This window comes from Aedes albopictus, chromosome 2 (genome assembly GCF_035046485.1).
Source record: "Aedes albopictus strain Foshan chromosome 2, AalbF5, whole genome shotgun sequence".
NCBI classification, from domain to species: Eukaryota; Metazoa; Arthropoda; class Insecta; order Diptera; family Culicidae; genus Aedes; species Aedes albopictus.
Genome location: NC_085137.1, coordinates 60,289,767 through 60,317,104, shown reverse-complemented (window position 1 = coordinate 60,317,104; position 27,338 = coordinate 60,289,767). Strand labels below are relative to the sequence as shown.

Here is a 27,338-nt window from a genome sequence, read left to right as displayed (position 1 = left end):
GGTACGACGGCGAATGTGAACAGTTGAAAAACTTCTAAGGCATGTGTGGGGTAAAATGCCCGCCCCTAATTATTTTCATTAAAATAGCAATTTAGATCCAAATTCTGGCACAAATTATGTAGAAAACAAGTTGGAACCAAGCAACAGTACATTTTTACTATAAATATGTTTACTAATCACACAGCCATGCGTCATTTTGTAGTAATTATTGATAAAACAGCTCACTATGACGTTTACATGGAATTGACCCATAATTACAGGTGACCCATAATTATGTAATGACTGTTTACCATTCACGAACAATAACAGTTGATAATAAACCAGGCGCGCAAGTATATGTACACAATTTGGCATCATGGCGTTAGCTGTGGCGAGTGGCGCGCATTAAAACTAAAATTCTGAAAATCAATCTTTTTTTCAAATTTAAATTTTTCAGTAGTAAAACATAAAACTGGTATATGGTTTCTTCCATTTGGACTCAAGGAAATATCGAGTAGTAGAACAAAAATCCTTTGGGAAGCTTTTGAGGGGACCATCATAGTAACCCAGAAATTATTTTTCAGTATGGAAAAATTTACCTCCATGAGTCGATATCGAGATCGAGTCAAGGAACATCCACTCATGGAGGTTCGACTGTATTGAAATGTCCTTGAGATTTCCGTAACTCCATTAAAATGTCAGCGAAACCTGACGTAAAGCCTTGGAAAGGTTACTGAAATCCACTGAAACGCCCCTGAAGCCTCTTGGAACCGCCTGGAAACCCCTTGGACCCATGTCAAATGCCCAGGAGCAAGACCTGTACTCACGACTAAAGCCCTGATGTAATTTATGCACAAAATTCTCTCTTTTTATGCACTTTCAAATTTATGCACCCTCAGCCAACCTATTTTTATCAGGTTCCAATGTATAAGGCTATGTTGGGAAAAGGTTACATGGTCATGTTGAATGGAAATTATACAGTATGGTAGATCTTACTCCATAAAAACGTTCCACAAAAAGGTGATTTACAAGATGATTTACTCTGCTAACGGGAAAATACTGACAAACCATTTAGTTTCTGTAACCATGCTTCATTTCTTGTACCTTAATTCCATTACTATAAACTTATCAGCGATACTGTGAAACACGATCCAGGATTCAGTTGTTAACATGGTTAAACATATGTTTGCATCAATTTCTCTTTACTCTTCATTATACCTCTCAGCTAAATCACACAGGAGCTTTTCGAAATGAACCAAACGACGGCGGCGTCTCTCGCAGCATCCAACAATCTCGATGAACAGCAAGCGCGTACACTCGCTCAACCAGAAATCGCTTCGCGGGCATCCCTTATATATGGGAAGCTTTTTTGCTCACTCTACGCCATTCATCGGGCAACTTTAGATAAACCAACATCGGTTCGGGTACCCTTTGCGAAGTTTGATCATTCGGTCGTTAGTTCCAGACAGCCGGTCGTCGAATAGACCGAGTTAAGACGTATCCGGTCGCGATCAGTTTAACACCGGATTGACACCATCGTGCAGTGCATTAGATAATGTGTATACAACACTGATTAAGACTGGACGTAATCCGTAAGGTGATTGTGCTACGTCCACGCTGGAATGTGATTGCTCTCGCGTGCATTGCCCTGAAGGCATACTGTGGGGTTGGGGAGTCGTGTTCTGGATGTGGGTGCTGTAGGAAAAGTTGAAACAGGCGCCAGTTGAATAGTGTGCTACTGCGTTGAGCGCGGAATGAGAAAAGTTTTGTCGTGTTTCGGTGCACGAATTGGCCGGTCAGTGAGTGGTGAAAACGCGCCAACCGCGGGCAGTGTGGAATCGCACGGCATGGCATGCAGCGGCAAATGCGGATGTTGTGATTAATAACAGTTTTAGAACAGTTTTATGGCTCACTGTTGCGATCGACGGACCAAGAGCGAATTGAATAATAATATGTTGGGCTGGGTTATGACGGAAATAAATAAGATGTTTATAAGAGATAGTAGATCTGTAGATAGTTTGTATACTTGTAATGTGAATGTGGTGATTGTATAATGGCAACAGGATTCTAGCAGTTTCATTTTGGGAATGCCAATATGTTGAAATGTTGAAAGTGAGGCGAGACACGGTTGAGCGCATTACGGTTTTACGAACAAACCTACAGCTTGATATGTTGTCTTTTCCTTCTACCAATCAAAGTGACTTCAATGAGAAGCAAGACACGAACGTTTCCATTCTGTTTAATGAAATTCGTGAAATTTTTCTGCAGCGACTTTCTTCTTAAACAATCTTATTTTTCTTCTCATTTCCAAACTCTGGAAGCTTTGGATCCCTTTATACCAGCATGCCCAACTTTGTCTATCCACTGACCAAATGGTAGAGTCAGGGACAAGAATACGAAGAACGGTAGACCGTTCCACCATTGAAAAAGGTCACATACAAAAGGCCGAAACGTCGGACAGAACAAAACTAATCGTTTTTATACCACATAAGACCGCTCAGCACTTAAGGGCATCATTTCCAGACTACAGCAAAAATGTGTAACACTTACACATACATAAAAACAGCTCCTGCGTCCGCAAAATCGTGAAATTCGCAAACAATTTGTACGGCATTCTACAAGTGACCTTAGTAAACAAAAAAATATCGACATTTCGCATCTAGAATAGTGTACGAGCTGTTTTTGTGAATTTCTAGCAGTTACACATTTTTGGTGTGGTCTGGAAATTATTCACTCATGAGTAGGTCTTACACATTTTAGGTGCTGGGTGTTTTTAGCGTGCAAGTGAATTGCTTGGAATCGTTTGTACTTCCCATGAAAATAAAGGAAAAGTTTTTGGTATTCACTGCAGATGGTGATCTAATAAAAAAAAGAGTTACGTACACAAGTTCAGGTCAATTGGTATGATAATGACTGAGCAATAGAGTCCTTAATATGCCTCTCTGGAAAAATGGTCCCAGGCACTAGAATTGTTTTTTTTTTGCATAGGTACTCGTCGAATGATTCTATCATTCCCAAAAAATTCCAAAACTTCCCAACGAATTTCTTATTGATTCGTTTATTCGTACAATACCAAATGTGGATTAAAACTAGTTTTGCACAAAGTCAAAGATCCTTATTTCACTTCACCATTTCTCAGGTCCAACTTTAGTAGTTAAAAAATATCAGAAGAACCAGATTTCTTGGTTAAATAAATATGTGACTCACACTTGACGTGTTGGAAAATACCAGCTCGTGTCCAAAATTACCTGTAGCTAATTTTATCCAAGCTTCTCAGAAGCTCGGAATTTGCGAATCAAAAACACGCACAGCTGATCAGTCTCATTTAACAACAAGTCGATAAAAGTCATCATCATCCTGAATTGCCATCTCACTCAAACGATGACCTTACCGGCAATCATTTAGCGGCGCACTGAGCAAACCGACCGGCAAAAAACCGCCTTGCTGACGTCCTTAGCTGGCGCTTCTTAAGAGTTCAAACACAATCATTCAATCGCTCGTACCTACAAATGCCGCGCTGCCTGAACAAGTTCCGATGGAACAACAAACAAACATGTAAACAAAAAACGTGACCGTTACCGTACCGTTCGATGTGGCGAAGCGGACTTCTCTACCGTGTCGTCGTGAGTCTCCCGCCTTCATCCTAGGGGAGCTTACGTGCAAACTAAGGAGAGCCGCTATCTTGTCTCTTCTCAACGGTCGTCGGTCACACAGCCTTGACATATTATAACGACAGTTCCGCAAAGCAGCTTATTGCTTCCCATTTCCAACCGACAGACGACGAGGCGCGCACAGTTTGGATACCTACCTAATACAAAAACAACCCCTTCGTTGGTGCTAATTTTGTTTTGATCCCCTCGGAACAAATCAATCATTTGCGAAGTAAATTACTCGCGCGAGCAATCACATTCTACGCTGCGCACGTGTCGATGAACACAGCTCTATCGGGCACTTCGTTAGTCCGAGTGCGTGAAGTTTCTCACAACGGGCGCGTGCTAATTGCAATGTATCATTCTTCTCCTCACAGGCTCATACTAGACCCAACCCCAGAGCGGAAGCACATGTGGTGAAACCAAAACATTCCCCAACAAAAATAGATGCATCCCTCTGCGTAGTAAATCATGTCCAACAAGTAATTACGCCGTGAACTGATTACAAAAGAGTGCCCCGCTATCGGAGGAGTTTGATCTAGTTGCATGTCTGGCAGCAGCCCCCTTTGGCGATAGTGAATGCCTAATTATAGAACCCGAAAGAATTTATAGCAACCGCTGGTGTATAATTAAATGATTATGAGAAAAATGCCGCATCGTAAGGCAACATTGCCACTGTCGACAACAACAGCAGATCAGCAAAGTAAACAACACAATCAGTCTGTTGGCGACGGTGGAAATGGCTGTCACTGGAGCAGTGGGAGCCGGTCAAGCACCCTAGTAGGACTAGGACGAGGTTGTAGCGGGGGATCACCGAGGCATCGAACCCAGCATTGGCGAACGGGGATAGTGCGCTGCTATGGAGGAAATCTTCTTATACTGTTCACGGCTACCGTTGCGACCGCGTTGACGGTGTTGGCTTCAGGTAAGAATAAAAATAAGATTATTTGTTAATTATTATTATTGTTTTTATTAATGAGGTTCTCAACCCTCAAAAGATTAATTGATATTTTAATTTACTTTACATTTTTTTAATAGGAGGAAAACATGTATTTTGGGAGATTGCTTAGCAGTCTTTGTGGAAATTAAAAACGAGTTTGTTTTTCCACCAAGACTGCTAAGCGATCTCCCAAAGTTCTATAGACTGTTTCAGAAAATATAAACACACTTTGTTTATTCAATTAAATGCACTGTTCTAATGATTTTTACCAACTTGTTTCAGAGTATAGCATATTGTACTCCATATTTTTATATTTCTTTTCAATTGTCTTGATGTTTTAAAGAACAGTCGAGTTCTCTAACAAATAACTTAATTTTTCAAATTTGCATCTGCACAAAGGTGTTTTTAATGATTTCAACATTATTTATCACTAAATACCAAAAATTATCTAAATTTTTATCACATTCGCTTTCTTAGCAAGTTGTCTGAGTAATGCCTTGATCAAAATTTGGGAAAAATCGATAAAGGCATTCCCACAACATTTTTTCGGAGATCAAGTTTCTTATCTTTTAAGGTTTTCTACGGAACATAAGAACTACCACACAGTTTCTTAGCTTTCCTGAACGCATTTAATCTAAACAAACTAATTTTTTCAGCTCATTCGATCCTTCAGATGGTAAAGCTTGTCATACCACAAAAACGAATGCAGTTAGCAGTAATTAAGACATTCGTTTGCTTAACGTTTGTTGCTACTGGTGTTGTTGAGAAATTTAAACAAAAAAAAAATGTATTGAGAAGGCCCGTAATGGTGGTTCTTGATCAAATATTCCAGTAAAAATTACTCTTACCAATCGAGAAATATCTTTTATTGTCGATACAGCCATTTTTATTGTGTTTGGAAATTAAATATTTTATCTGTGAAATTTTTTTCTTTTCTACTATGCTACACTTTTTGACCACTTTGTGCAACTTCAAATTTTTTTTTTTTTATCTAGTTCATTTATTTGGGGCTCAATCGCGTATAACGCTTTACGGAGCCGAGGATCTTTCTTTGTACTTAATAGTATACATTATACAGAGTAATAACTTTTTAATGATATCTGTTAGTAATGGGTGGAAGCCAGGGTACTCGTGGCAGCTCGAGGTTAGAAGGTCACATTTTGAGGGATGGACAGGGTAAGGATTGGGCCAAAGGTTTCACTGCTGCTCATCCGGGGGTGAATCGCATCTTGCTAGCGAATTCGGTGCCTTGTGGTGTTGGTACCAACTTGTTGTGGGACTTGGTCTTCCGGATGGCCAGGAGTAGCTTGGTAACACAAAGAGGACAAAACAGAGAAAAAAAAACTGGAGAAGAAAACACAAGCGAATTAAACTTTTATACCAGCAGAGCGAAGAAAGTCGAAAATACATCCCATATATGTGACATCGCGGGTCCCCAACACATCTCTCACAAGAACAAAAGGTTGTCTACCTCAGGCCTCAAGGGTATCCAATAGTAGCGCTCTGGAGGCGTCATTATCCGGGCATTGCCAAACTACGTGGTCGATGTCATCATAACCGGAACCGCACTTAGTACAAACATTGCTCATCGCGAGGTTAATCCTGTGTAAATGCGCGTCTAGCGAGTAATGGTTGGACATAGGTCTTGACATCACGCGAATGAAATTGCGACTTACATCCAGACCATACCACCACACTCGCAAAGAAACGTTAGGAATAATGGAATGTAACCACCGTCCCAGCTGGCCATCTCGCCAATCATTTTGCCAACTTTGAAGAGAACTCTGGCGAACAAAATGGAAAAATTCATCATGTGAAATTCTTCTATCATAGATCTCACCTTCCTGTGCGCCCACCTTTGCGAGAGAGTCCGCCTTCTCATTGCCATAAATTGAGCAATGTGAGGGGACCCATACAAAGGTAATCTTGTATGATCTTTCGACCAGTGCACCCATCTGCTCCCTTATTTTTGTAAGAAAGTAAGATGAATGTTTTACAGGTTTCATCGACCGGAGTGCCTCAATAGAACTAAGGCTATCCGAGAAGATGAAGAAATGGTCTACGGGCATGTTTGAAATCATCCCCAAAGCGAAATTGATTGCTGCCAGCTCAGCAACATAAACCGAACAAGGTTCCTGAAGTTTGCGGAAGGCGGTGAAATTTTCATTGAAGACACCGAAACCAGTGGATCCATTTATGCGAGACCCATCAGTGAAGAATCTCTTACAGGAATTGACATTTTGGTACTTTTCGTTAAAAATACGAGGAATAGATATACATCGAAGTTGATCTGGTATTCCATGAATAGCTTGTTTCATGGATAGATCGTATTTAACAGAGGTACTGTCATTAGTGAAGTGTACACGGGGAGGATTATAACTTGGTAGGCTTATGTCAGATGACATGTAGAACAGATAAATTCTCATGAATTTTGATTGAGTGTTCAGACTGAGCATTTCTTCGAAGTTTTCAATGACAAGTGTGTTGCTCACTCCACACTTGATAAGTAACCTTAGCGAGAGCTCCCAGAATCGGTTCTGGAGAGGTTTCACCCCTGCCAGGACCTCAAGGCTCGCATTATGCGTTGAGTGCATACAGCCGAGAGCAATACGCAAACAACGGTATTGAATTCGTTCCAACTTTATTAGGTGGCAGTTTGCTGCTGAGTGGAAGCAGAAAGAGCCATACTCAATAACAGAGAGAATAGTCGTTTTGTAAAGTTTTATGAGGTCTTCCGGGTGAGCACCCCACCATGTTCCGGTAATTGTGCGTAGAAAATTGATCCTTTGTTGACATTTTTGCACCAAATACTTGATTTGGGTACCCCAAGTGCCTTTTGAATCAAACCAGACCCCAAGGTATTTCGAAGTCAAAGACTGGTCGATTTCTATTCCCAAAAGACTGAGTTTCAGTTGGGCTGGGTTCCGCTTTCTAGAAAACACAACCAATTGAGTTTTTTGCGGAGCAAACTCGATCCCTAAATCTCTTGCCCAGATTGACAGATTATTTAGAGAATTTTGCAATGGTCTTTGCAACATTTCTGCATGTGGGCCTTTTAGAGAAACCACAGCATCATCTGCAAGTTGTCTTAGCGTGCATTGTCCTTCCAAGCAACTATCAATGTCTTTCACGTAAAAATTATAAAGCAAGGGACTTAAACATGAGCCTTGGGGTAGGCCCATGTAACTAATTCTGGAAGTTGTCAGTTGTCCGAGATTGAAACTCATATGTTTTTCTGACAACAAATTATACAAGAAATTATTTAAAATTCCTGGAAGTCCACTATTGTGCAGTTTTTCTGACAATATTCCTATGGAAACTGAATCAAAGGCGCCCTAAATATCCAAGAAAACTGAAGCCAGTTGCTCCTTTTCCGCAAAGGCCAGTTGAATATCTGTTGAAAGCAACGCTAGACAATCGTTTGTTCCTTTGCCCTTGCGAAACCCGAACTGTGTATTTGAAAGCAAGTTATTTGATTCGACCCAATGATCGAGTCGTGCTAGGATCATTTTTTCCAACAATTTCCTTAAACATGATAACATAGCAATTGGGCGGTATGAATTATGATCAGACGCTGGTTTACCAGGCTTTTGAATAGCTATTACTTTGACCTGTCTCCATTCATGCGGAACGATGTTGTTCTCCATGAATGAGTTGAACAGGTCCAGTAATCGTCTTTTCGCGATATCTGGGAGATTCTTTAGAAGATTGAACTTGATCATATCACGTCCCGGAGGGGAATTGTTTGATGAAAGAAGAGCCATAGAAAGTTCCAGCATACTGAAGGGCCTGTCCAGAGAACCGTCTCTTGGGGATGTTTCCCAAGAAATCGGTTGTGCTGGGACTGAGTCTGGGCAGACCTTTTTCGCGAAGCTGAATATCCAACGGTTGGAGTATTCGTCACTCTCATTAGAAGAAGAGCGGTTTCGCATGTTGCGAGCCACTCTCCAAAGCGTTGTCATTGAAGTTTCTCTTGTGAGACCCTCAATGAAGTGTCGCCAATAACTACGCTTCTTCGCTTTCAGCAGGTTTCTCAGCTGTCTTTCGAGCTTTGCGTACTCTTGATAAAGATCTGAGGTACCGTGCCTACGAAAAGTTTTGAAAGCATCAGATTTTTTAAGATACAACTGGGTGCAATCATCATCCCAGCCTAGTGTGGCTGGTCTTCTTTTGAAGGTTGCACTTGGAACACGTCGTTTTTGTGATTCTAATGCACTCTTATACAGGGTGTTAGGTTCCTGAGTGCAAACTTTTTAAAGGGTGATAGAGGACCATAAATGGAGAAAAAAATTGTTCTACGCATATGGTCAAATCTCAACCGTTACGTAGTTATTGAACTTCCCATGTGTTTGACTCTTATTGCCTTAACTGGAAATAACTTGAAAATGGTCAAACTTATCGAAGTTTTTTTTATCCTTGTTCGAAAGATTAATGAATTTTCAAACAAATGGCATCTTTGAATCGATTAGTTTAGTTAAATAACTAAGTTTTCTAGAGCACAATAGCTAAAAATAGTGTATTTTTATTGGTTTTTGTCAATTATCTTTGAAACATGCGTAATAAATTAAAATTCTTTCTTTGGCAAAGATGTGGCCCCTGTTACACTTTACAATTTGTTCTTTGACACCAAACTTCTAGCTCTTATCGTTTTCTTGCAATTTTGATTTAAATGTGCGGCACAATGCGCAAAAAAGTGCTTTCCATGACAGTTGCAAATTTGTAATCTGAAATGCGATGTTAAAATCAAAATTGCAACAAAACGATAAGAGATAGAAGTTTGGTGTCAAAGAACGAATTGTAGAGTGTAACAGGGGCCACAACTTTGCCAAAGAAAGAATTTTAATTTATTACGCATGTTTCAAAGATAATTGACAAAACCCAATAAAAATACGCTATTTTTAGCTATTTTGCTCTAGAAAACTTAGTTATTTAACTAAACCAATCGATTCAAAGATGCCATTTGTTAGAAAATTCAATAATCTTTCGAATAAGGGTAAAAAAACTTCGATAAGTTTGACCATTTTCAAGTTATTGCCAGTTAAGGCAGCAAGAGTCATAAACATGGGAAGTTCAATAACTACGTAACGGTTGAGATTTGACCATATGCGTAGAACAATTTTCTTCTCCATTTATGGTCCTCTATCACCCTCTAAAAAGTTTGCACTCAGGAACCTAACACCCTGTATATCAGTTCAGACAGGAATCGATACTCATCCAAAGGTGGGAGGGGATTGAATGATTCGATGCCAAAAGATACCGCTTCTGCATACTTTTGCCAATCGATATTCCTTGTGAGGTCAAAAGGAACCTGAATTGGATGGTCTGACCTTTCACTATTATGCTTTATGGTGGTTATAATGGGTAAGTGATCACTACCATGAGGATCCTCGATTACCTTCCACAAGCAATCGAATGATAGTGAACTTGACCCCAGTGATAGGTCGAGACGACTTTCTTTGCCGTCAGATGCAATACGTGTCACTTCACCTGTATTTAAAATGTTCAAATTTAAATCGTCGCACAAATCATAGAAAACGGCCGCTCTATTATCGTCATATGGTTCGCCCCACCCTGTACCATGCGCGTTCATATCACCCAGAATTACAACTGGATGTGATAGTGCAGAAACCGCATTCCAAAGATGACGGCGGTTAATTGAAATTCTTGGAGGAATGTAAACGGAAGCTACGCAAAGTTCTTTACCCTTTACGTTTATTTGGCAAGCGACGATTTCTACGCCAGGATGAGTCGCGATTGGAATTCTATAAAATGAGTAAGTCTTTTTGATCCCCAAAAGAACTCCCCATAATGGTCATCTCTATCCTGGCGTATAATGTTAAAATCGTGGAAGTTGAGTTCATCTTCAGAAGAAAGCCATGTTTCACAAAGGGCAAATATATCACAATCAGAGTTGTGAATCAAAAACTTAAACAGGTCTAATTTAGGTTTTAGACTATGACAGTTCCACTGTAGCACAATGATCATATCTTGTACCTCACTTGATGAATTATCCATCGAAAGATATGATCGCAGCAAGGAGGGGCCATGATTGTGTCAGATTCCGAAGATATTCTTCTACTGTAGGTATAAACATATCAATAATGCCTCTAAATGTTTCTGGAAGGCTGAGGGCATCATATAAGCGATCCACGAGAACCCTAAAAGTAAACAGTCCTCGCTTGGGTCTAGGAGGCTTGTTTGAACTGCGAGGAACTTTGGTAGCTTTTTTCTTGCTACCTTGTCGATTATTTCTCTTTGAAGTGTATTTAACAGGCGGAGACGGGGGTGACAGGTTCTTGCTACAACATGGATCTGAAGCTGAAGGAACCTGATTCTTCGGAGTTTTTAAGTTTACCCCGTTTCCTTTAACATTAGGCAAACTTTTGAGGGAAGACTTTAAAAAGACCTTTCGGCGCAATCCCGGGGAAGATGATTTCCTTTTTCCAGGTGCGTGTACCTCCGAAAGAGATCTACCCTCATCAGTTTCGCCATGGTCCTGATCATCGGAAGACAACTCCTGATAGGGATTTTCAACTGGGACAGCTGATTCAGACACAGAATCTGGTGTTTTAAAAGATTTCACCATCTCCGCATATGTCTGTTTGGAGCGCTTTATGATAGAGCGACTCTCATTTCGAATGCGTCTTTTGTAAGCCGGGCAAACTTGCAAGTCGTGTGGATCTCCGCCACAGTAGCTACATTTTTCCGCTTCCTGTGTGCAAGAGTCCTCCAAATGAGCTTGGTTGCATTTGCCACAACGGGGCTTGTTGTCGCAAAAGCTATCACTGTGACCAAACTGCTTGCATTTGGTACAATTAAAAACCTTCGGCCTAAAAAGATGCACTGGGTAAAAACCACCATCAATTACAACAAATTCCGGGAGGACGGAACCTGGAAAAGTCACTCGAAAAAACGCTGAAGGCGAGTACACCTTTTTATTTCCTTCCATGGAAACCTTAGATAAGCGTTTACAGTCTAGGATAGCCACATCAGGAATTGACCTATTTTTGAATCGACCAAAGCCGGTCTTGATGTCCTCACATGTCAGCATTTCGTCGAGGATCTTCCCCTCCACCTCCACTTCTCGTGCTGGCACATAGACCGCGTATTCAACAGTAAACGCTTCGTGTTGAGCAATTTCATTTGCTGCTTTGTAGCTAGGTGCGGTAACACGCAGCTTGGATGCTTTCACTTGGTGAATAACGGTCCCAGGATACTTACGCGTCAGCTCTCGAGAAATCGAAAGCATATTCAATGGTTTGCATTTGCGCCGGAAATAGACAACCCAAGGTCCAGGCGAAGATGGCTGATAAAACCGCGTACGAGCAATGATATCATTGGGAGGCGTTTCGCCTCCAATCGAATCGTCCATGTGGAAACAAATTTATGGAAAATAACTCAAAAGTGCAAAAGAGGAAGAGAAAAACCTTAAAGTATTTACAGTGCACTTTCTTCCTTAGGACGACAACTATTTGGTTTGTAAACCAAACAATGTTAATAATATATAGAAAAAAAATAAAGCAAAAAAAAAAACTTGTACCAATAATATACGAATTCAATTCTTATGTTTATTTTAGCGCACCCTGTAGGATGCAAAAAAAACGGTATTGAAAAAAAAAGAAAAAATAGCTAATAAAAAAAAAAATGTTCTGTTATTTACAGTTTGTACACCCTTACCCGTATACAGTAGTTTGGGAACCACTGTTATGGATGTCAAAAAAAGCACGTGGTCGAATGTGGACTGGGGATACAATAGACAAATGCGAACAAAACAAATTGGGCGGACAAAAGAGTGTATCGAAAGAGTGATACTTATCTGACCGAAGCAGGTAGATATTTATCACAGGCAGGTCGATGGTAAAGCTGTCCGTCGCGTCTGCCTTCGCACCCGTCGCCGCCGTCCTTTTCGATGACGGAGGGGCTGAAGATGGCGATAAAGATGACTTTCTTGGATGCGATGCTTCTTCTTTGATGTACGATGATGCAAGCACCTCGCTTCCCGGGTTGCGCTGGATACCACCTTGCGACACTACACTTCGCACAAGCAGGAAAACGTACGATATAAAAAACCTTCCGCACATGCGGGGGAAAAAACTCCACTTATACGAGGTCTATCGCGTGGTGAGATACGGAGCACACGTCCGACTCGTCCAAATGCACAACTGGGAATGTACTTCAAATTTTAGTCATCTAGTTTACAGAGCCCTATTTTTCAAATTTTACCAGAAACATCAACAAAATTGGTATTATTTGCTTCGTTATTATGTTTACAATAAGAGCTAGAAGAAACTTTTTTGGATATTATGCACAAATTAAAATGGCAGTTAATCGTTAGTGTATTTATAATTTCTGAAACAGTCTATATATCATAACAGTCGAGTTCCGATAATTGGAAAACATGTATCTAATTTGATTATTTCAATGTTTTCACAAACAACAGTTTCATGTTACTTCCAATATATGCTAGACTCAACATTAAGGACACTTGCAAAATACATTACTCGATTCTTTTTCGCACAGGTCGATTTTTTGTTATAATTCAGTCAATATGGATCCATTTCACATGGAAATTTGTGTACAGGGAGCCACGGTTTCGTGTTCAAAAAATTCAACTCAAGTAATAGAACACGATTGGTGTAGTACTAGATTTGTAGTCATGAGCTGAGTTTTTGTATGGTGAGATGATTAACTCTTATTCTTTGTATTGAAATGGCGCGAACAGCGTGGGTATTATGATTTCTTGACTTATTTGTTGCTGTTTGATCAACACTTTGGGTGTAGCTATAGCTATGTTATTGAAGCTGCAAGACATTGATATACAATAATATAGTTAGCTAAAGTTCTTCTCAAACAGCATCAAACTAGCCAAGGCATAATACCCACGATTAGGGATTTTAAAACCTGGTTTTATGGTATTAACTACCACGCGTCTCCTTCACCTTCCATCTTTGCGGTGAATTTGTTAGTTAGATGGAGACCCCTGGTATTTCATTACAAGACAAACCGGAAAATGCCATCACATTGATTCAACGAAGCTTGCGGAGTTGGATAAATATGATGAGTGCTGAAAAAATCTAGTTTTGCAAAAAGTCATTACAAAAAATGAGGTTAGGATAGGATTTTTTCTAGAGGACATGCAGATCCTTACATGCAGATTCTGCAGATTGAAGTACGACTGAGTATCATGGTCAATCTAGCTCATTAACCATGAAGTTCATCCTACTATTGATTGCACACGCGAAAATGAATAATAAAAAATGTTGGCAAAAGTGCCGAAAAGTGCTACTTTTCAGCACCATTGTCGAAAAGTAGAATTTTTCGGCACAAGTGTCGAAAAGTAGAATTCTTCGGCACTCATTAAAAAAAAGTAGGCCGTTTTATCGCTCTTTTGCTCAGTGAAAACTTGACGTTTCACAACATAAAGCAAAAATAGATTATTAGGCATTTCAGGGTTTCAGAGCGTTTATGGAGAGTTTCAGGAGTTTCAGGTAATACAGCGAGATATAACTGGATGGATATGCTTTGCTTGTAGATCCAATGACCTATACTCTGTGAAGTTCTTACATATCTTCTCCAACTTAAACTCGCTTCAAACAGCCTGCTCCAGAAGTTCGATAACTTATTTTGAAAAAAAAAAAATATCTTAAGATAGTAAGTTTCGACCTATTACCATTCGACCTTTTGTCTCTGAACCGTAATCGACACACCCTGTCTGCATTCTTTTTTTTTTGTAAAAACCACAAATGCAGTCCTGCAATCAACTGACAGCTTCAACTGAGTACTGTATAGTATGTGGTGCTGCTGTTATAAGCCGTGTATATATCAGTTGGGCGCTAGCTGGGTTACTTTACTCACCTCTTTGATCGCGTTTTATACTAGACGAAGAAAAAACAACTTATTCCCTGAAGAAGATTCAATAAGGATCGAAACGTTGGAATTAGAAAACATATAGTTGTTTTTGATCTCCGAAAAGACTGAAACGCCACAAAAATACCCTAAAAGTCTACCAAACAGTCGTCATCAAAGCTGTTAAGATTGATTTATGGAAAAGACCAGGAATCACTCAAAAAAAGGCATACTTTTATGAAGATTTACAATATCAGGCAAATTAAAAGCTGCTAGTTTTAAAATATATGACTCTCGATATTCAAAAAATCATATCTCAAAAACAAAAAAAAACATACATCTTTAATTTTTTGATATGGTACGCCATATTTCCTGAATTTTTTGATAAAAATATAAATCCAGGGTAGCTCTTTGGTCCCGAAACCTAAAAAACGTGAAAAAACTAATATATTTGCTTATTTTTCGCACAAAAACACAATTTCGCCCATACTACGTATTTTTTCTAAAAACTGGAATTCAATAACTTTCAAACAAAAACAAAGAAGTTTAAAATCGGTTAACTGGTATCTGAAAATTAGACACCCTAATGACGAAATAAAAAATACGGTTCTAATTTTTTTACGATGAACTACAAACTTACCAAGTTTCACGATAATCGGAGTTGCACTATATCGTTTTTTCTATGAAATTGCTGTATTCAAGTAATTAGCTTCAAGACAGAAAGCCAGCGTGGATTATACTGAGCTATGAACTAGAACGGTTTTCTGGAAAGCAATTACCTTAAGGCGACCTAGATGATACCTAGGTGTCATGTTGATAAATAATGCATCCCAAAGCTGAATTCTTAGCAAACAAAGCCTATCTATCTAATCGAAATGAAGATGCAACATTAATATGCCTGTCGTGCCAGTTTATCGTTTACCTTACATTGCTGAGCTACGATCATCGAATCGTTTCATCGTAGGGGGAGTAGAGTAGACATCTGAAAGATAAAGACGTGTTGAATCCGGGATTTAATCATTATTGAAATTCTCATTCAACGCATAACCATCAACAGTCAAGAAGACGAGAAATTAATAGATGTTGTGTGATGGAGTCGCACATATATCTTCTTCTTCTTTTTTTGGCTCTACGTCCTCACTGGGACTTGGCCTGGCTCACTTCAAATTAGTGTTCTTTGAGCACTTCCACAGTTATTAATTGAAGGGCTTTCTTTGCCTGCCATTGCATGAAATTGTATATTGTGAGGCAAGTACAATGATACACTATGCCCAGGGAGTCGAGAAAATTTTCCCGACCGGGACGGGAATCGAACCCGCCGTCTCCGGATTGGCGATCCTAAGCCTCAAACACTAGGCTAACTGGAGACCCACACACATATATATCAGGGCCGTTTTTTTTTAGGAAATCCAAAAAGAGAACTTCTAGTGGATCCCTTCTGCAATCTTTGGAAAAGTTGCTTTTGTTCTATCGCGACTGCTAGGGGAGGTCCACAAAACTCGTAAATCAAAAAGGAAAGTGAAATAGAAAATGATGAAGAAATTTTGTTGGGAATCCACGATAAGTTCCTGAAGGAATTTCCGACTTAATTTCCAATAGAATTTCCTATTAAATTTTTGAACATGTTCAGCGGCAAATCCGGACAAATGGTTTTGACCGATTTCTCCACAAATTTCTTCTGAAATTTTGCCAATGAATCTATGCCTTTGGATTCAGCCTTATTTCAGTAAGTAAATTTCTTAATTAAAAAGCTAAAACTCTTCAAAATAATCTGCCTTAAAGTCATGCTAGATTTCCTCTAAAAATGTTTCAACAGTTTCTGCGTTCTCCGATATTTTAATAAGACGTAAGCTATCTAAGTAAAATCAAACTCCAGAATTCTAAAAATACTTCCAATTTTTTGAAAAAAATCCGTTAGTTCTTCCAAGAATTTTATAGATAATTCTTCAAAATGTTTTCAAAAACTCTAGGCAGAAAAAATCAAATTCTGCGGGATTTTTTTTGACTCTGCATCTTATAGTATTTGGAGTTCCTCTAGTATGCAGTCAAAGATTTTTTTCAGGATTTCTGGTGTTTTGGCTAAAGCAATTGCACAAAAAAAAAACCAGATTAATCCACCTAGTGGTGATAGTGCCTTTCTCGTCGAATATGTACTCATAAACTTTTCTTCGACGTTAGCCAAAATGTTCCTGAATCCTGAAAACACTTTACACTAGCAACAATTTTAACAAAGCCATCATCGATTTTCGAAACTTATTGATGATACATATTCCGATGTTATGTTCAACAACAAAACAGAGCAGAAAAAGATCAGACCTCTCAGTTGACTGCTTGACCACCTTAACCCTAGGGCGCTGTCCATAAACTACGTAGACTTTTTTTTGGCCATCTCAGACCCCCCCTCCCCCCTCGTAGACTTTTGTTCATACAAAATTTTCGAAATTTGTATGGAGCGTAGACTTTGGCCAGACCTCCCCGTCCCCCCCTTAGAGTCTACGTAGTTTATGGACAGAGTCGTGTATTGGGGTCATTGTGACCCCATTCCATCCACTACGGCAGCGGGGTGAGCGTCAGCTAATGCTTGAAGAAGGTTAACTTTATTCACAATCACAGATCACTTTGTGATCTTCGCCAATGTTTATTTCAGCACACTTTAGGCTATATTTTATTATCATTGGTAACACGATTCATGTAAAATTTGACCTTCCTACGAGGAAAATGCAGAAAATGTAGATTTTCCATTAAAATTTCAATCGCAATGAGAAGAGTGAGGGCTCAACCAGCCGCACCCAAATTGTGAGCAGTAATTTTAGAAGCATAAGGAGATTGGAGATTGAAAAACTGTATAAGGTTGATGCGATTAAATTATATTTTTATATAAAACGTTGATCCATCCTACTATACATTTACACCGCAGGAATCTGAAATGGTGTGATTTGAAGAGATCGCTTTGGTCACGATTTCGTTCTCTCGCATATATGAAGACTTTGATCATTTCTTAATTTATAATCTTACCCAACGTTAACATGCTATCAAAAAAGCCACAATTTGATTTATCGCTTTGACATTTATTTTGTTAACCTTTATAATTCCGCTATTTGATGTGCAGCTTGCATGGGTTTGGTTAAATTTTACGTTTGACTACTTCCGGCGGGACAGTTCCAGGATTCCGGTTGTCTCAAATATGGTCTTAGACTATGTTTTTGTCAACTGTTCATCACGTGACCTGAAAAGCCGGAAAATGATGTGATTTGAGGCTATTTTCTTGCTAACCGTTCGGCAAATTTTTGAAAATGCCGCGATTTTATGTATCGCATGCATGGTTTTGGTTCACTTCTATCAAATCACACCCGCAACCGATTCCGAACTACTGTGGCCTGAGACTATTTTCTTGTTGACCGTTCATCAGATTATCAAAAACGCCGCTATGGTTTAGTACCTTTCTATATTTTGCCACTTCCGACGCGTTACTCGTCTTGTCACCAGTTCTGGAACACTACGGTTCTCCCAAATATGATCTGAGATTATTTGTTGGTTAACCGTTTATCTTGTTACTGAATAAGTCATCGATATGTCGCATGTATTGGTTCTCTTTTACATTTGATCATTTCTGGCGGGACACCCGTAATCAGTTCCGTAACACACTGATAGGGCTTGTGTCTATTTTCTTGCAACTGTTCATCATGTTACCTAAAAAGCCGTGATTTAAGGTATCGCATGCATGGGTTTGGTGTCACTTCCGGCCCGGAACCGGTTGCGAAACACTACCGATAGTCTCTTAAATAGTCTGAGCCTATTTGCTTGCTAAAGTATATTAGGTTATCAAAAAAGCCATGGGTTTGGTTCAAATTTATATTTAGCCGCTTTCGGAGGGAACTAGTTTCGGCACTACTGGCAGTCCATAATGTGTTCTTAGCCTACTTCCTCAATAACCGGTCATCAAGTTGTCGAAAAAGCCGTGATTTGATTTACCGCATGCAAGAGTTTCGTCAACTTTTATATACGGTCACTTCCGGCGGAACACCCGGAACCGGTTCTAAAACACTACCGGTTCATATAAGGTCTGAGACTGTTTTCTTGCTAACTGCTCATCAGGTTATCGAAAATGCCGTAGTTTGATGTGCCGCGTGCATGGGTTTGGATCACTTTTATATATGACCACTTCCAGCGGGACATCCGGAACCGGTTCCGATACACTGCCGGTTCAGATATGGTCTGAGTCTTTTTTTATGCCAATCTTTCATTGGGTTATCAAAAAAGTCGCGCTTTGATATATCGCATGCATGGATTTGGTTCACTTTTATATTTGGCCACTTCCTGCGGGACTCCCGGAATCGGTTCCGGAACACTACCGGTTCAGATGGTCTGAGACTGTTTTCTTGCTGACTGTTCATCAGGTTATCTAAAATGCCGCAATTTGAGGTATCGCATGCATGGATTTGGTTCACTTTTATATTTGGCCACTTCCGGCGGGACTCCCGGAACCGGTTCCGGAACATTACCGGTTCAGATATGGTCTGAGACTATTTTCTTGCTGATTGTTCATCAGGTTATCCAAAATGCCGCAATTTGATGTGTCGCATGCATGGATTTGGTTCACTTTTATATTTGGCCACTTCTGGTGAGACTCCCGGAACCGGTTCCGGAACACTACCGGTTCAGATATTGTCTGAGACTGTTTTCTTGCTGACTGTTCATCAGGTTATCCAAAATGCCGCAGTTTGATGTGTCGCATGGATGTGTTTTATGTATGGCCCCTTCCAAGGGTACTGGTCCGGAACACGTAAATGGCCATAACTCCGGAACGGCTGGACCGATCCGAACCATTTTCAATAGGAAACAATGGGACCAGATTCCGCGTCGAATGAATCGTCGGTCATTAAAATCGGTTGAGGTTTACTGCCAAAAAGTGATGTGAGTTTATTTGTACACACACATACACATACACACACATACACACACACACACATACACACACAGACATCACCTTAATTCGTCGAGCTGAGTTGATTGGTATATGTGACTTGACTCTCCGAGCCTTCTATCAAAAAGTCGTTTTTGGAGTGAACATATAGCCTTTCCAGTACACTTAGTGTACGAGAAAGGCAAAAATTTGAAGGTAAATTTTAAAATTTTATGAATAGCTGGACAAGTAACCGCAATATTTTTTTTAAATGATCACAACATATCATATACAACATCTTGTCAGTAAACAGCAATTTGAAGTTCTTATGTTAAAAATCAAATCAAGAAAAGTTCTTGCATTTTTTATATCTTGCGTCTTATTTTTTTTTTCGTGAAGTGAAATTTTGTGGGGGCTTCTGAAATGTAGGTCCCGAGGCCCTGCCCCCGTTAAATTTGCCACTGAGATATATTATATAGATTTACGGCGATGTGGGTTATCTGGTTGATGAAAACTTCAAAAACGATATCGTTTGCCTTATTTTGCAGAACGGAAGCTACAAATGCCTGGCCGAGTAGTTTTCAAGATTTTGCATGGTGGATCCATCCAATCCGGTGAGTTGTGTGGAATGAGTGTCCTTCAAGATGTTTTAACGCAACTGCACCGCATATTTCCTCATTTCGCATCTCACTTTTTCATGTTAATAATTAAAAAAATAGTAATTTGGCAATCAGTTTTGTTACTAAATTAGAAAAATAAATACTGTTTTACCAATTGGCCTTCACAAATTTTGCTATCGAAAACATACGGTAAACCCGATTAAAAAACTATTTATGTAATCGTAAATTGTGCTGTAGCATACGTTAATCACATGATCACGTTTTTCGTTTGCTTTCAGGAACATCAGCACTGCAAATCAAGTGCACCCATCACGACGAATTCTTGTATGCAAGCCCGGCCAGTAAGTGCACGTCATACTATCGCTGTTATCAGGGTGATCTAATTCGCTACAGGTGTAATGAGAAGTCAGTTTTTGATTTCTATCAACAGAAATGCATTCGTAATGAAGGTATTTAACCCATTTGAGAAGTGAAATCGGAATTATTAATCAGTAGGTTTTATTTTATTCTAGGCACCTGCTACGAACCCATTTGTACGGGGAAAACTAATGGAATATACGCTGATACGACCCAGGCTTGCCGTAGGTCGTATGAATGCCGAGGCGGCAAGCTGATAGCAATCGAGAACTGTCCTTTGGGTCATCTATTTGACGGAAGCAAATGTGCCCCTCAACACGAGGTCTCTTGTGAGAGTCCCAAAATTTCGGCTATTGCGTTCCCCTTCAGTGGAGATGATCGATGCTACGGCAGACAGAATGGAAATCATATTATCGATGATGACCAATGTAAAAAGTTTATGATATGTCATGAGAACATTGTGGTGGAGGTTCTTGAGTGCCCATTTGGATACGTGTATAATGAGGTGACTAGAAGATGCACTTATACTGGAGGCATCGGGTCGGCAGGGTGCATGAGCAATTTTATGGATGAAGGAGACGATACGTGTTCAAATATTCCAGATGGTCCCCACTTAGATCCAACAACTAGGGATTGCAAAAGATATATCGAATGCATGGATGGTAGACTTCTTTCTAATTATGAATGTCCGCGAGCTACCGTCTTCAATGGTGTGCAATGTGTTCCCGACGTTTTATATCATTGCCCACGAGCTGCTTTTCCAGGAGATATTTGTGAAAAGAAACATGATGGATTTTATATCGATCCGAGAAAAGGTTGCTCTTATTATGTTCGATGTGAGAATCATAGAACTGTGGAAAATCATTCATGCCCGTCCGGCCTCCATTACAACCCGTCAGAAAATTTGTGCATGGAACAGCTCAACAGTGAATTCTGCCGAGAAACTGCTTACTCCAATGAATGCGTTCAGAGATCCGCTGGATACTACCAGGACACCTCTGAGCAATCAAAATGCTCTCAGTACTTTTACTGTTACAATGGAAATAAAACCACACTTCGATGCGGTCCTGGTCTAGTTTTCGATGGAGAGAACTGTGTGAGCTCCTCTGTTTATTCATGTCCAAGTACAAACTTTAACTCCTGCATAGGTAAATCCAACGGCTACTACCGGGACCCAACCGGCGGCTGTCGCTCATATTTCTACTGTTCAGAAGGGATCAAAACTTCCTACCTCTGCAGCGCAGGTCAAATTTTTAGCAACGGCCATTGTGTCGGGCGGCTCGAGGATACGTCCTGCCAGGACGATGAAGTCTGTGCAGGTAAATCGGACGGTTACTATCAAGACCACCAGTCCAATTGTCGAAATTACTTCTACTGTCAAAGTGGAGAAAAGCTGCAAACACTTACCTGCCGTGGAAGCAAAATCTTCAACGGACAAAGTTGCGTTCCTCAGGAGACATATGCCTGTCCACGGGATAACTCAGGTGCAGATCCGCTGCTGAACTGCCTGCCCCGCCCTTGCAGTTCAGTTTGCTCTAGAAACGGGTTTCAGAATGACTACGATAATGATTGCGAGAGTTACTTCTTTTGCATTGAAGGCAAGAGGACGACCCTCTCCTGCTCTAGCAACTATGTTTTCAATGGTGAAATTTGTGTTCCTAGAGATACGTACAGATGTCCAAAGTACTGCGAAACAGAGGTTTCTTGTAAGTAGACATAAGAAATGTCTAGAAGGCCATCATGAGGATATACTAATTAATAAGCCTAGTTTTAATATTTATTTGCATTGTAGGTAAGAAAGTTAGATATATTATACATAGTAAGTTATACACAATTTTCTCTTATTTGTGCCAACAAGGTCATTAAATTCACCTGATCGACCGGATCTAAACACATAAAACAGTGGGATTGCTCATATTAATTCACATAAATCAATCAAGAAAAAGTGAAAGCATGTAATCGACCATCACCATATTTGGACTAATTTAATTTAATTGAAATTGAATATTTTGAGCAATACTGAATTCAACTGCAATATAAGAAACTGCTAGGTTACCTCTAGATAAGATTTCAATACTCATAATTCTACATACACAATTTCAGAATTAAGGTTATCGAGATTCCAAATGAGCTGTGCAATAGCTCATTGATGTTCAGTACGTTTGAAGTCAAACAATTACGTTGTAGTCCTGAAGTAAATAGCAATGAAAATCAATCGTTTTCCGTGCAAAATCTAAATCTAAATGAGCGTTAATTATCTACTTAACTGTTCAGAGGAAGAGGTAGTTTTTTTTCCTGAATGTTACATGAATAGTTATTTGTAATTTCTCATTGCATTGCATCGTATTTGTAAGCATTGTATGTTTAGAATAGTATCATAAATTATTGAATATATTTCAGGACGAGACCATAACTTATGAGTAGATTTTTCGCGTACAAAATATCACAGGTCTCAGGCCAACACGTCGAAACACCATAATTTCGATTTTATTCGCATTTTAAGTATCATGGGACAGTTGGGTTTCCAGTCAGTATGCTTCACCAGCCAACCGACCGATGAGGAATAGTGGTCGCGGTTGGTTCGGTTTCTCTTTGCTCCCTGTGCGTGTTCGTTCGTAGTGATGGTTGGCGCTGATGACTGATCGTACCATTCATATTCACTCAAATTCAAGCACTGGAATTCGGGCATAATTGAGTTAAGATGACCGCGGTACCGGCCGGAAACTATGAGCAACCTTAGGGAAGATCGGGTAACCAACCCCGGTGGGAACTTTGGTCGTAGGCTGACAGGGAAGGGGGGGGGGGGGTTTGCTTCGGCAAACCTGAGCGTTTGTTCTCCAGGAGGAGCGGCTCACAACAGCGTCTGATCCCCATGTTAGGGGCGGCTGATCTACGTCCCAGTGCCAGGGAATGACTCTAAGCTCAACTGTGCACTATGGTCCTCCGGAAAGTAGGGGGTTGGTGTCAGGCCCTACGAGCCAACCGTAAAAAAACATTGTAACGGAAAATCAGCAACAGAATAATACGAACCGAGACCAACGGCAACGACCCAAGCGAACAAAAAGGACTTGCGATTGGAAACTCGGTACGTGGAACTGCCGATCTCTCAACTTCATTGGGAGCACCCGCATACTCGCCGATCTACTGAAGGACCGCGGGTTCGGCATCGTAGCGCTGCAGGAGGTGTGTTGGACAGGATCCATGGTGCGAACGTTTAGAGGTAATCATACCATCTACCAGAGCTGCGGCAACACACGCGAGCTGGGAACAGCTTTCATCGTGATGGGTGATATGCAGAGGCGCGTGATCGGTTGGTGGCCGATCGACGAAAGAATGTGCAGGTTGAGGATCAAAGGCCGATTCTTCAACTTCAGCATAATAAACGTGCACAGCCCACACTCCGGAAGTACTGATGATGACAAGGACGCATTTTACGCGCAGCTCGAACGCGAGTACGATCGCTGCCCAAGCCACGACGTCAAGATCATCATAGGTTATTTGAACGCTCAGGTAGGCCAGGAGGAGGAATTCAGACCGACGATTGGTTAGCTCAGCGCCCACCAGCAGACGAACGAAAACGGCCTACGACTCATTGATTTCGCCGCCTCCAAAAATATGGCCATACGTAGCACCTTTTTCCAACACAGCCTCCCTTATCGTTACACCTGGAGATCACCACAGCAGACGGAATCTCAAATCGACCACGTTCAGATTGACGGACGACACTTCTCCGACATTATCGACGTCAATGCTGCGTAATGCTGCAGCAAGGGACTCGACAGAACGTGGAACGTTATAAACAGAAGCGGAAACAGCTGACCCGCCTCTTTCGGGAGAAAAAGCGCCGCCTGGAAGAAGCGGAGTGTGAAGAAATGGAACTGCTGTGCCGTTCCCAAGAAACACGGAAGTTCTATCAGAAGCTCAACGCATCCCGCAACGGCTTCGTGCCGCGAGCCGAATTATGCAGGGATAAAGACGGAGGCCTTTTGACGGACGGACGTGAGGTGATCGAAAGGTGGAAGCAGCACTTCGATCAGCACCTGAACGGCGTGGAGAACGTAGGCACGGGAGCCCACGGCAACGGAAGAAACGACGACGCCAGTGCAGCGGAGGACGGAAATGAACCAACTCCCACGCTGAGGGAAGTTAAGGATGCCATTCACCAGCTCAAAACCAACAAAGCAGCTGATAAGCATGGTATCGCAGCTGAACTCATCAAGATGGGCCCAGAAAAGTTGGCCAACTGTCTACATCGGCTGATAGTCAGGATCTGGGAAACCGAACAGCTACCGGAGGAGTGGAAGGAAGGGGTAATCTGCCCCATTCACAAGAAAGGCTGCCTACAAAGTGCTATCCCATATCATCTTCCGTCGTCTGTCACCTAAAACGAATGAGTTCGTGGGAAGCTATCAAGCCGGCTTCATCGACGGCCGGTCGACAACGGACCAGATCTTTACCGTACGGCAAATCCTCCAGAAATGCCGTGAATATCAGGTCCCAACGCATCACCTGTTCATCGACTTCAAAGCGGCATACGACAGTATCGACCGCGCTATGAAGAATCATGGACGAAAACGGCTTTCCTGGGAAGCTGACTAGACTGATAAAAGCAACGATGGACGGTGTGCAAAACTGCGTAAGGGTTTCGGGTGAACTATCTAGTTCATTCGAATCTCGCCGGGGACTGCGATAAGGTGATGGACTCTCATGCCTACTCTTCAACATCGCTCTGGAAGGTGTGATGCGACGAGCCGGGCTCAACAGCCGGGGAACGATTTTCACAAAATCCGGTCAATTTGTTTGCTTTGCGGACGACATGGACAATATCGCTAGAACATTTGGAACGGTGGCAGAGCTGTACACCCGCCTGAAACGCGAAGCAGCAAAGGTCGGACTGGTGGTGAATGCCTCAAACAAAGTACATGCTGGTAGGCGGAACCGAACACGACCGGATCCGTCTGGGTAGTAATGTTACGATAGACGGGGATACTTTCGAGGTGGTGGAGGAATTCGTCTACCTCGGATCCTTACTGACGGCTGACAACAACGTGAGCCGTGAAATTCGGAGGCGCATCATCAGCGGAAGTCGGGCCTACTACGGGCTCCAGAAGAAACTGCGGTCGAAAAAGATTCACCCACGCACCAAATGCACCATGTACAAAACGCTAATAAGACAGGTGATCCTCTACGGGCACGAGACATGGACCATGCTCGAGGAGGACCTGCAAGCACTCGGAGTTTTCGAGCGACGCGTGCTAAGGACGATCTTCGGCGGTGTGCAGGAGAACGGTGTGTGGCGGAGAAGAATGAACTACGAGCTCGCTGCACTTTACGGCGAACTCAGCATCCAGAAGGTGGCCAAAGCCGGAAGGATACGGTGGGCAGGGCATGTTGCAAGAATGCTGGACAACAACCCTGCAAAGCTGGTGTTTGCAACTGATCCGGTTGGCACAAGAAGGCATGGAGCGCAGAGAACACGATGGGCGGACCAGGTGGAGTGTGACTTGGTGAGCATCGGGCGCGACCGAGGATGGAGAGCGGCAGCCACGAACCGTGTATTATGGAGAAATATTGTTGATTCAGTTTTATGTTGAATTAGATGTAATACTAAATAAATGAAAAAATGAATGAGTTAAGATGACGGAATAAGTCTGCACGAAAATGCCTCGTTTCTTTGATGCCGAAGCTCAGTCTGGAAGGACCCCTTGGGATCTCAGTTTGTTGAACAGGGCGTAACAGAATCTTGCACTTTCTTGGCTGCGCCGTTTTTTATGAAGATGAGCAACCACCAGAAAATCCGTCGTCACTACGACAAAATTGTATTGGTTTGGGTGTAGGGGAAAAAGGGGCATGACGCCCCGGCTAAGCGTATGTGGTCATAAACCTCAAATGATGCTTATTTTAAGGTCGTATTCTGCCTTGGAGAGCAGTTCACTCCTTTATCTAAGAGACTTCAACTTTTGGCCCGCGTGCCCACAAAATTGCCCATTCAAATAAACAATTAAAAAAGTGTTTCTTTTTAGGTGCCGGAAAACTGCTGGAGGCAAAACGCCTTTTTGGGTGAGGCAAAACGCCCGCTGGCATTTCCCGCTTTGACTTGTTGTGAAATACCAAGGGGCTCCATCGAACTCTTCCCAGCAGCAAATGAAGGAGTAGGAGGCGCGTGGTAGTTTCATATAATCAGCGCGCAATGTCTTAATTTCTGTGCGCTGTAAATTAGGGAATCTTTCCAAATGTGGAAAATCGACAATAGCAGCCGTTCTTGGGCTTAACCTGCTCAGTTTGAGTTCTAGTTTGCTTGCATCTAACGAAAACCTCCATAATATGATGAAATCACGTGAAGGCGTTCTGCCCCCGGGGGGCGTTATGCCCGCAGATCCCGTACCTTACTTCGGCAAACGTCTAATCCTAACGAACTGTTTCTCTCAACGATGCATCAATTTATCTTGATCTTCAACCAACACATCAATGCGGCCGCTAAACAAGACTCAACAGGATGTTCTGCATGCAATAAAATTTGCATATTTATTGATGACATTTATTGATGCTCTTTTTTAAATAGAATGCTCAGTTTATTGATTACTTTCACGTGCTAGCGAACGCATGTTTGGGTGAGCACATTTTCATTCTTCTTCTGTCATGTCCTGTTCAACCGTCGTCCATCAAGAACAGACGTGTAGAAAGATCACTGCTGCAAACTTTCATCCTGGTTTGAATAATTTATAGCACTACTCATCACCACATCACGGCTCTCCACAGGCATATCCTTCAGCTCGTCGTCGTATTCTTTCTCTAAAGGTCGTTTAGAATCGATGGATCTCCGCGAGTTTGCTTCGACGTTCGCTTCTCGATGTTCCTATATGACTGTATCGTGTGGGTTGATGGGACTCTCCGCTCTGTATACGATGCTCATTAGCATACTGCTTAGTTTGCGAGTTTTATTTTGACGCTGGTTTGTCTGGCTGAATCCGCTTGGATATTGAGGGGACTCGACGACGCCGTCAGGGCAGCGACATCGCCATCCACATAGATGAACACAAGAG

At 41.4% G+C, this 27,338-nt stretch overlaps 1 protein-coding gene across 2 annotated transcripts; it reads left to right on the top strand.

Moving 5' to 3' along the window:
* The first annotated feature begins 1,256 nt into the window (after nucleotides 1-1,256).
* Nucleotides 1,257-25,944, top strand: LOC109407331 (uncharacterized). Of its 2 annotated transcripts, XM_029871291.2 has the most exons (5): nucleotides 1,257-1,576; nucleotides 4,007-4,554; nucleotides 19,867-19,932; nucleotides 20,217-20,387; nucleotides 20,451-25,944. In XM_029871291.2, the coding sequence occupies exons 2-5, from the start codon at nucleotides 4,263-4,265 to the stop codon at nucleotides 22,007-22,009; spliced, it is 2,088 nt and encodes a 695-aa protein (XP_029727151.2). In that variant the 5' UTR covers nucleotides 1,257-1,576; nucleotides 4,007-4,262; the 3' UTR covers nucleotides 22,010-25,944. The 2 variants fall into 2 exon arrangements, with proteins under 2 accessions (XP_029727151.2, XP_019535872.3); XM_019680327.3 differs by lacking the exon at nucleotides 19,867-19,932.
* The last annotated feature ends 1,394 nt before the right edge of the window (nucleotides 25,945-27,338 follow it).

What these genes read in the sequence shown, in the direction of transcription:
- LOC109407331 (XM_029871291.2), top strand. Translation starts at nt 4,263, where the DNA reads ATGATTATGAGAAAAATGCCGCATCGTAAGGCAACATTGCCACTGTCG. An exon ending in TGGTGGATCCATCCAATCCG is followed by an intron (nt 19,933 to 20,216) that starts GTGAGTTGTGTG and finishes GTTTGCTTTCAG; the next exon opens with GAACATCAGCACTGCAAATC. An exon ending in GAAATGCATTCGTAATGAAG is followed by an intron (nt 20,388 to 20,450) that starts GTATTTAACCCA and finishes ATTTTATTCTAG; the next exon opens with GCACCTGCTACGAACCCATT.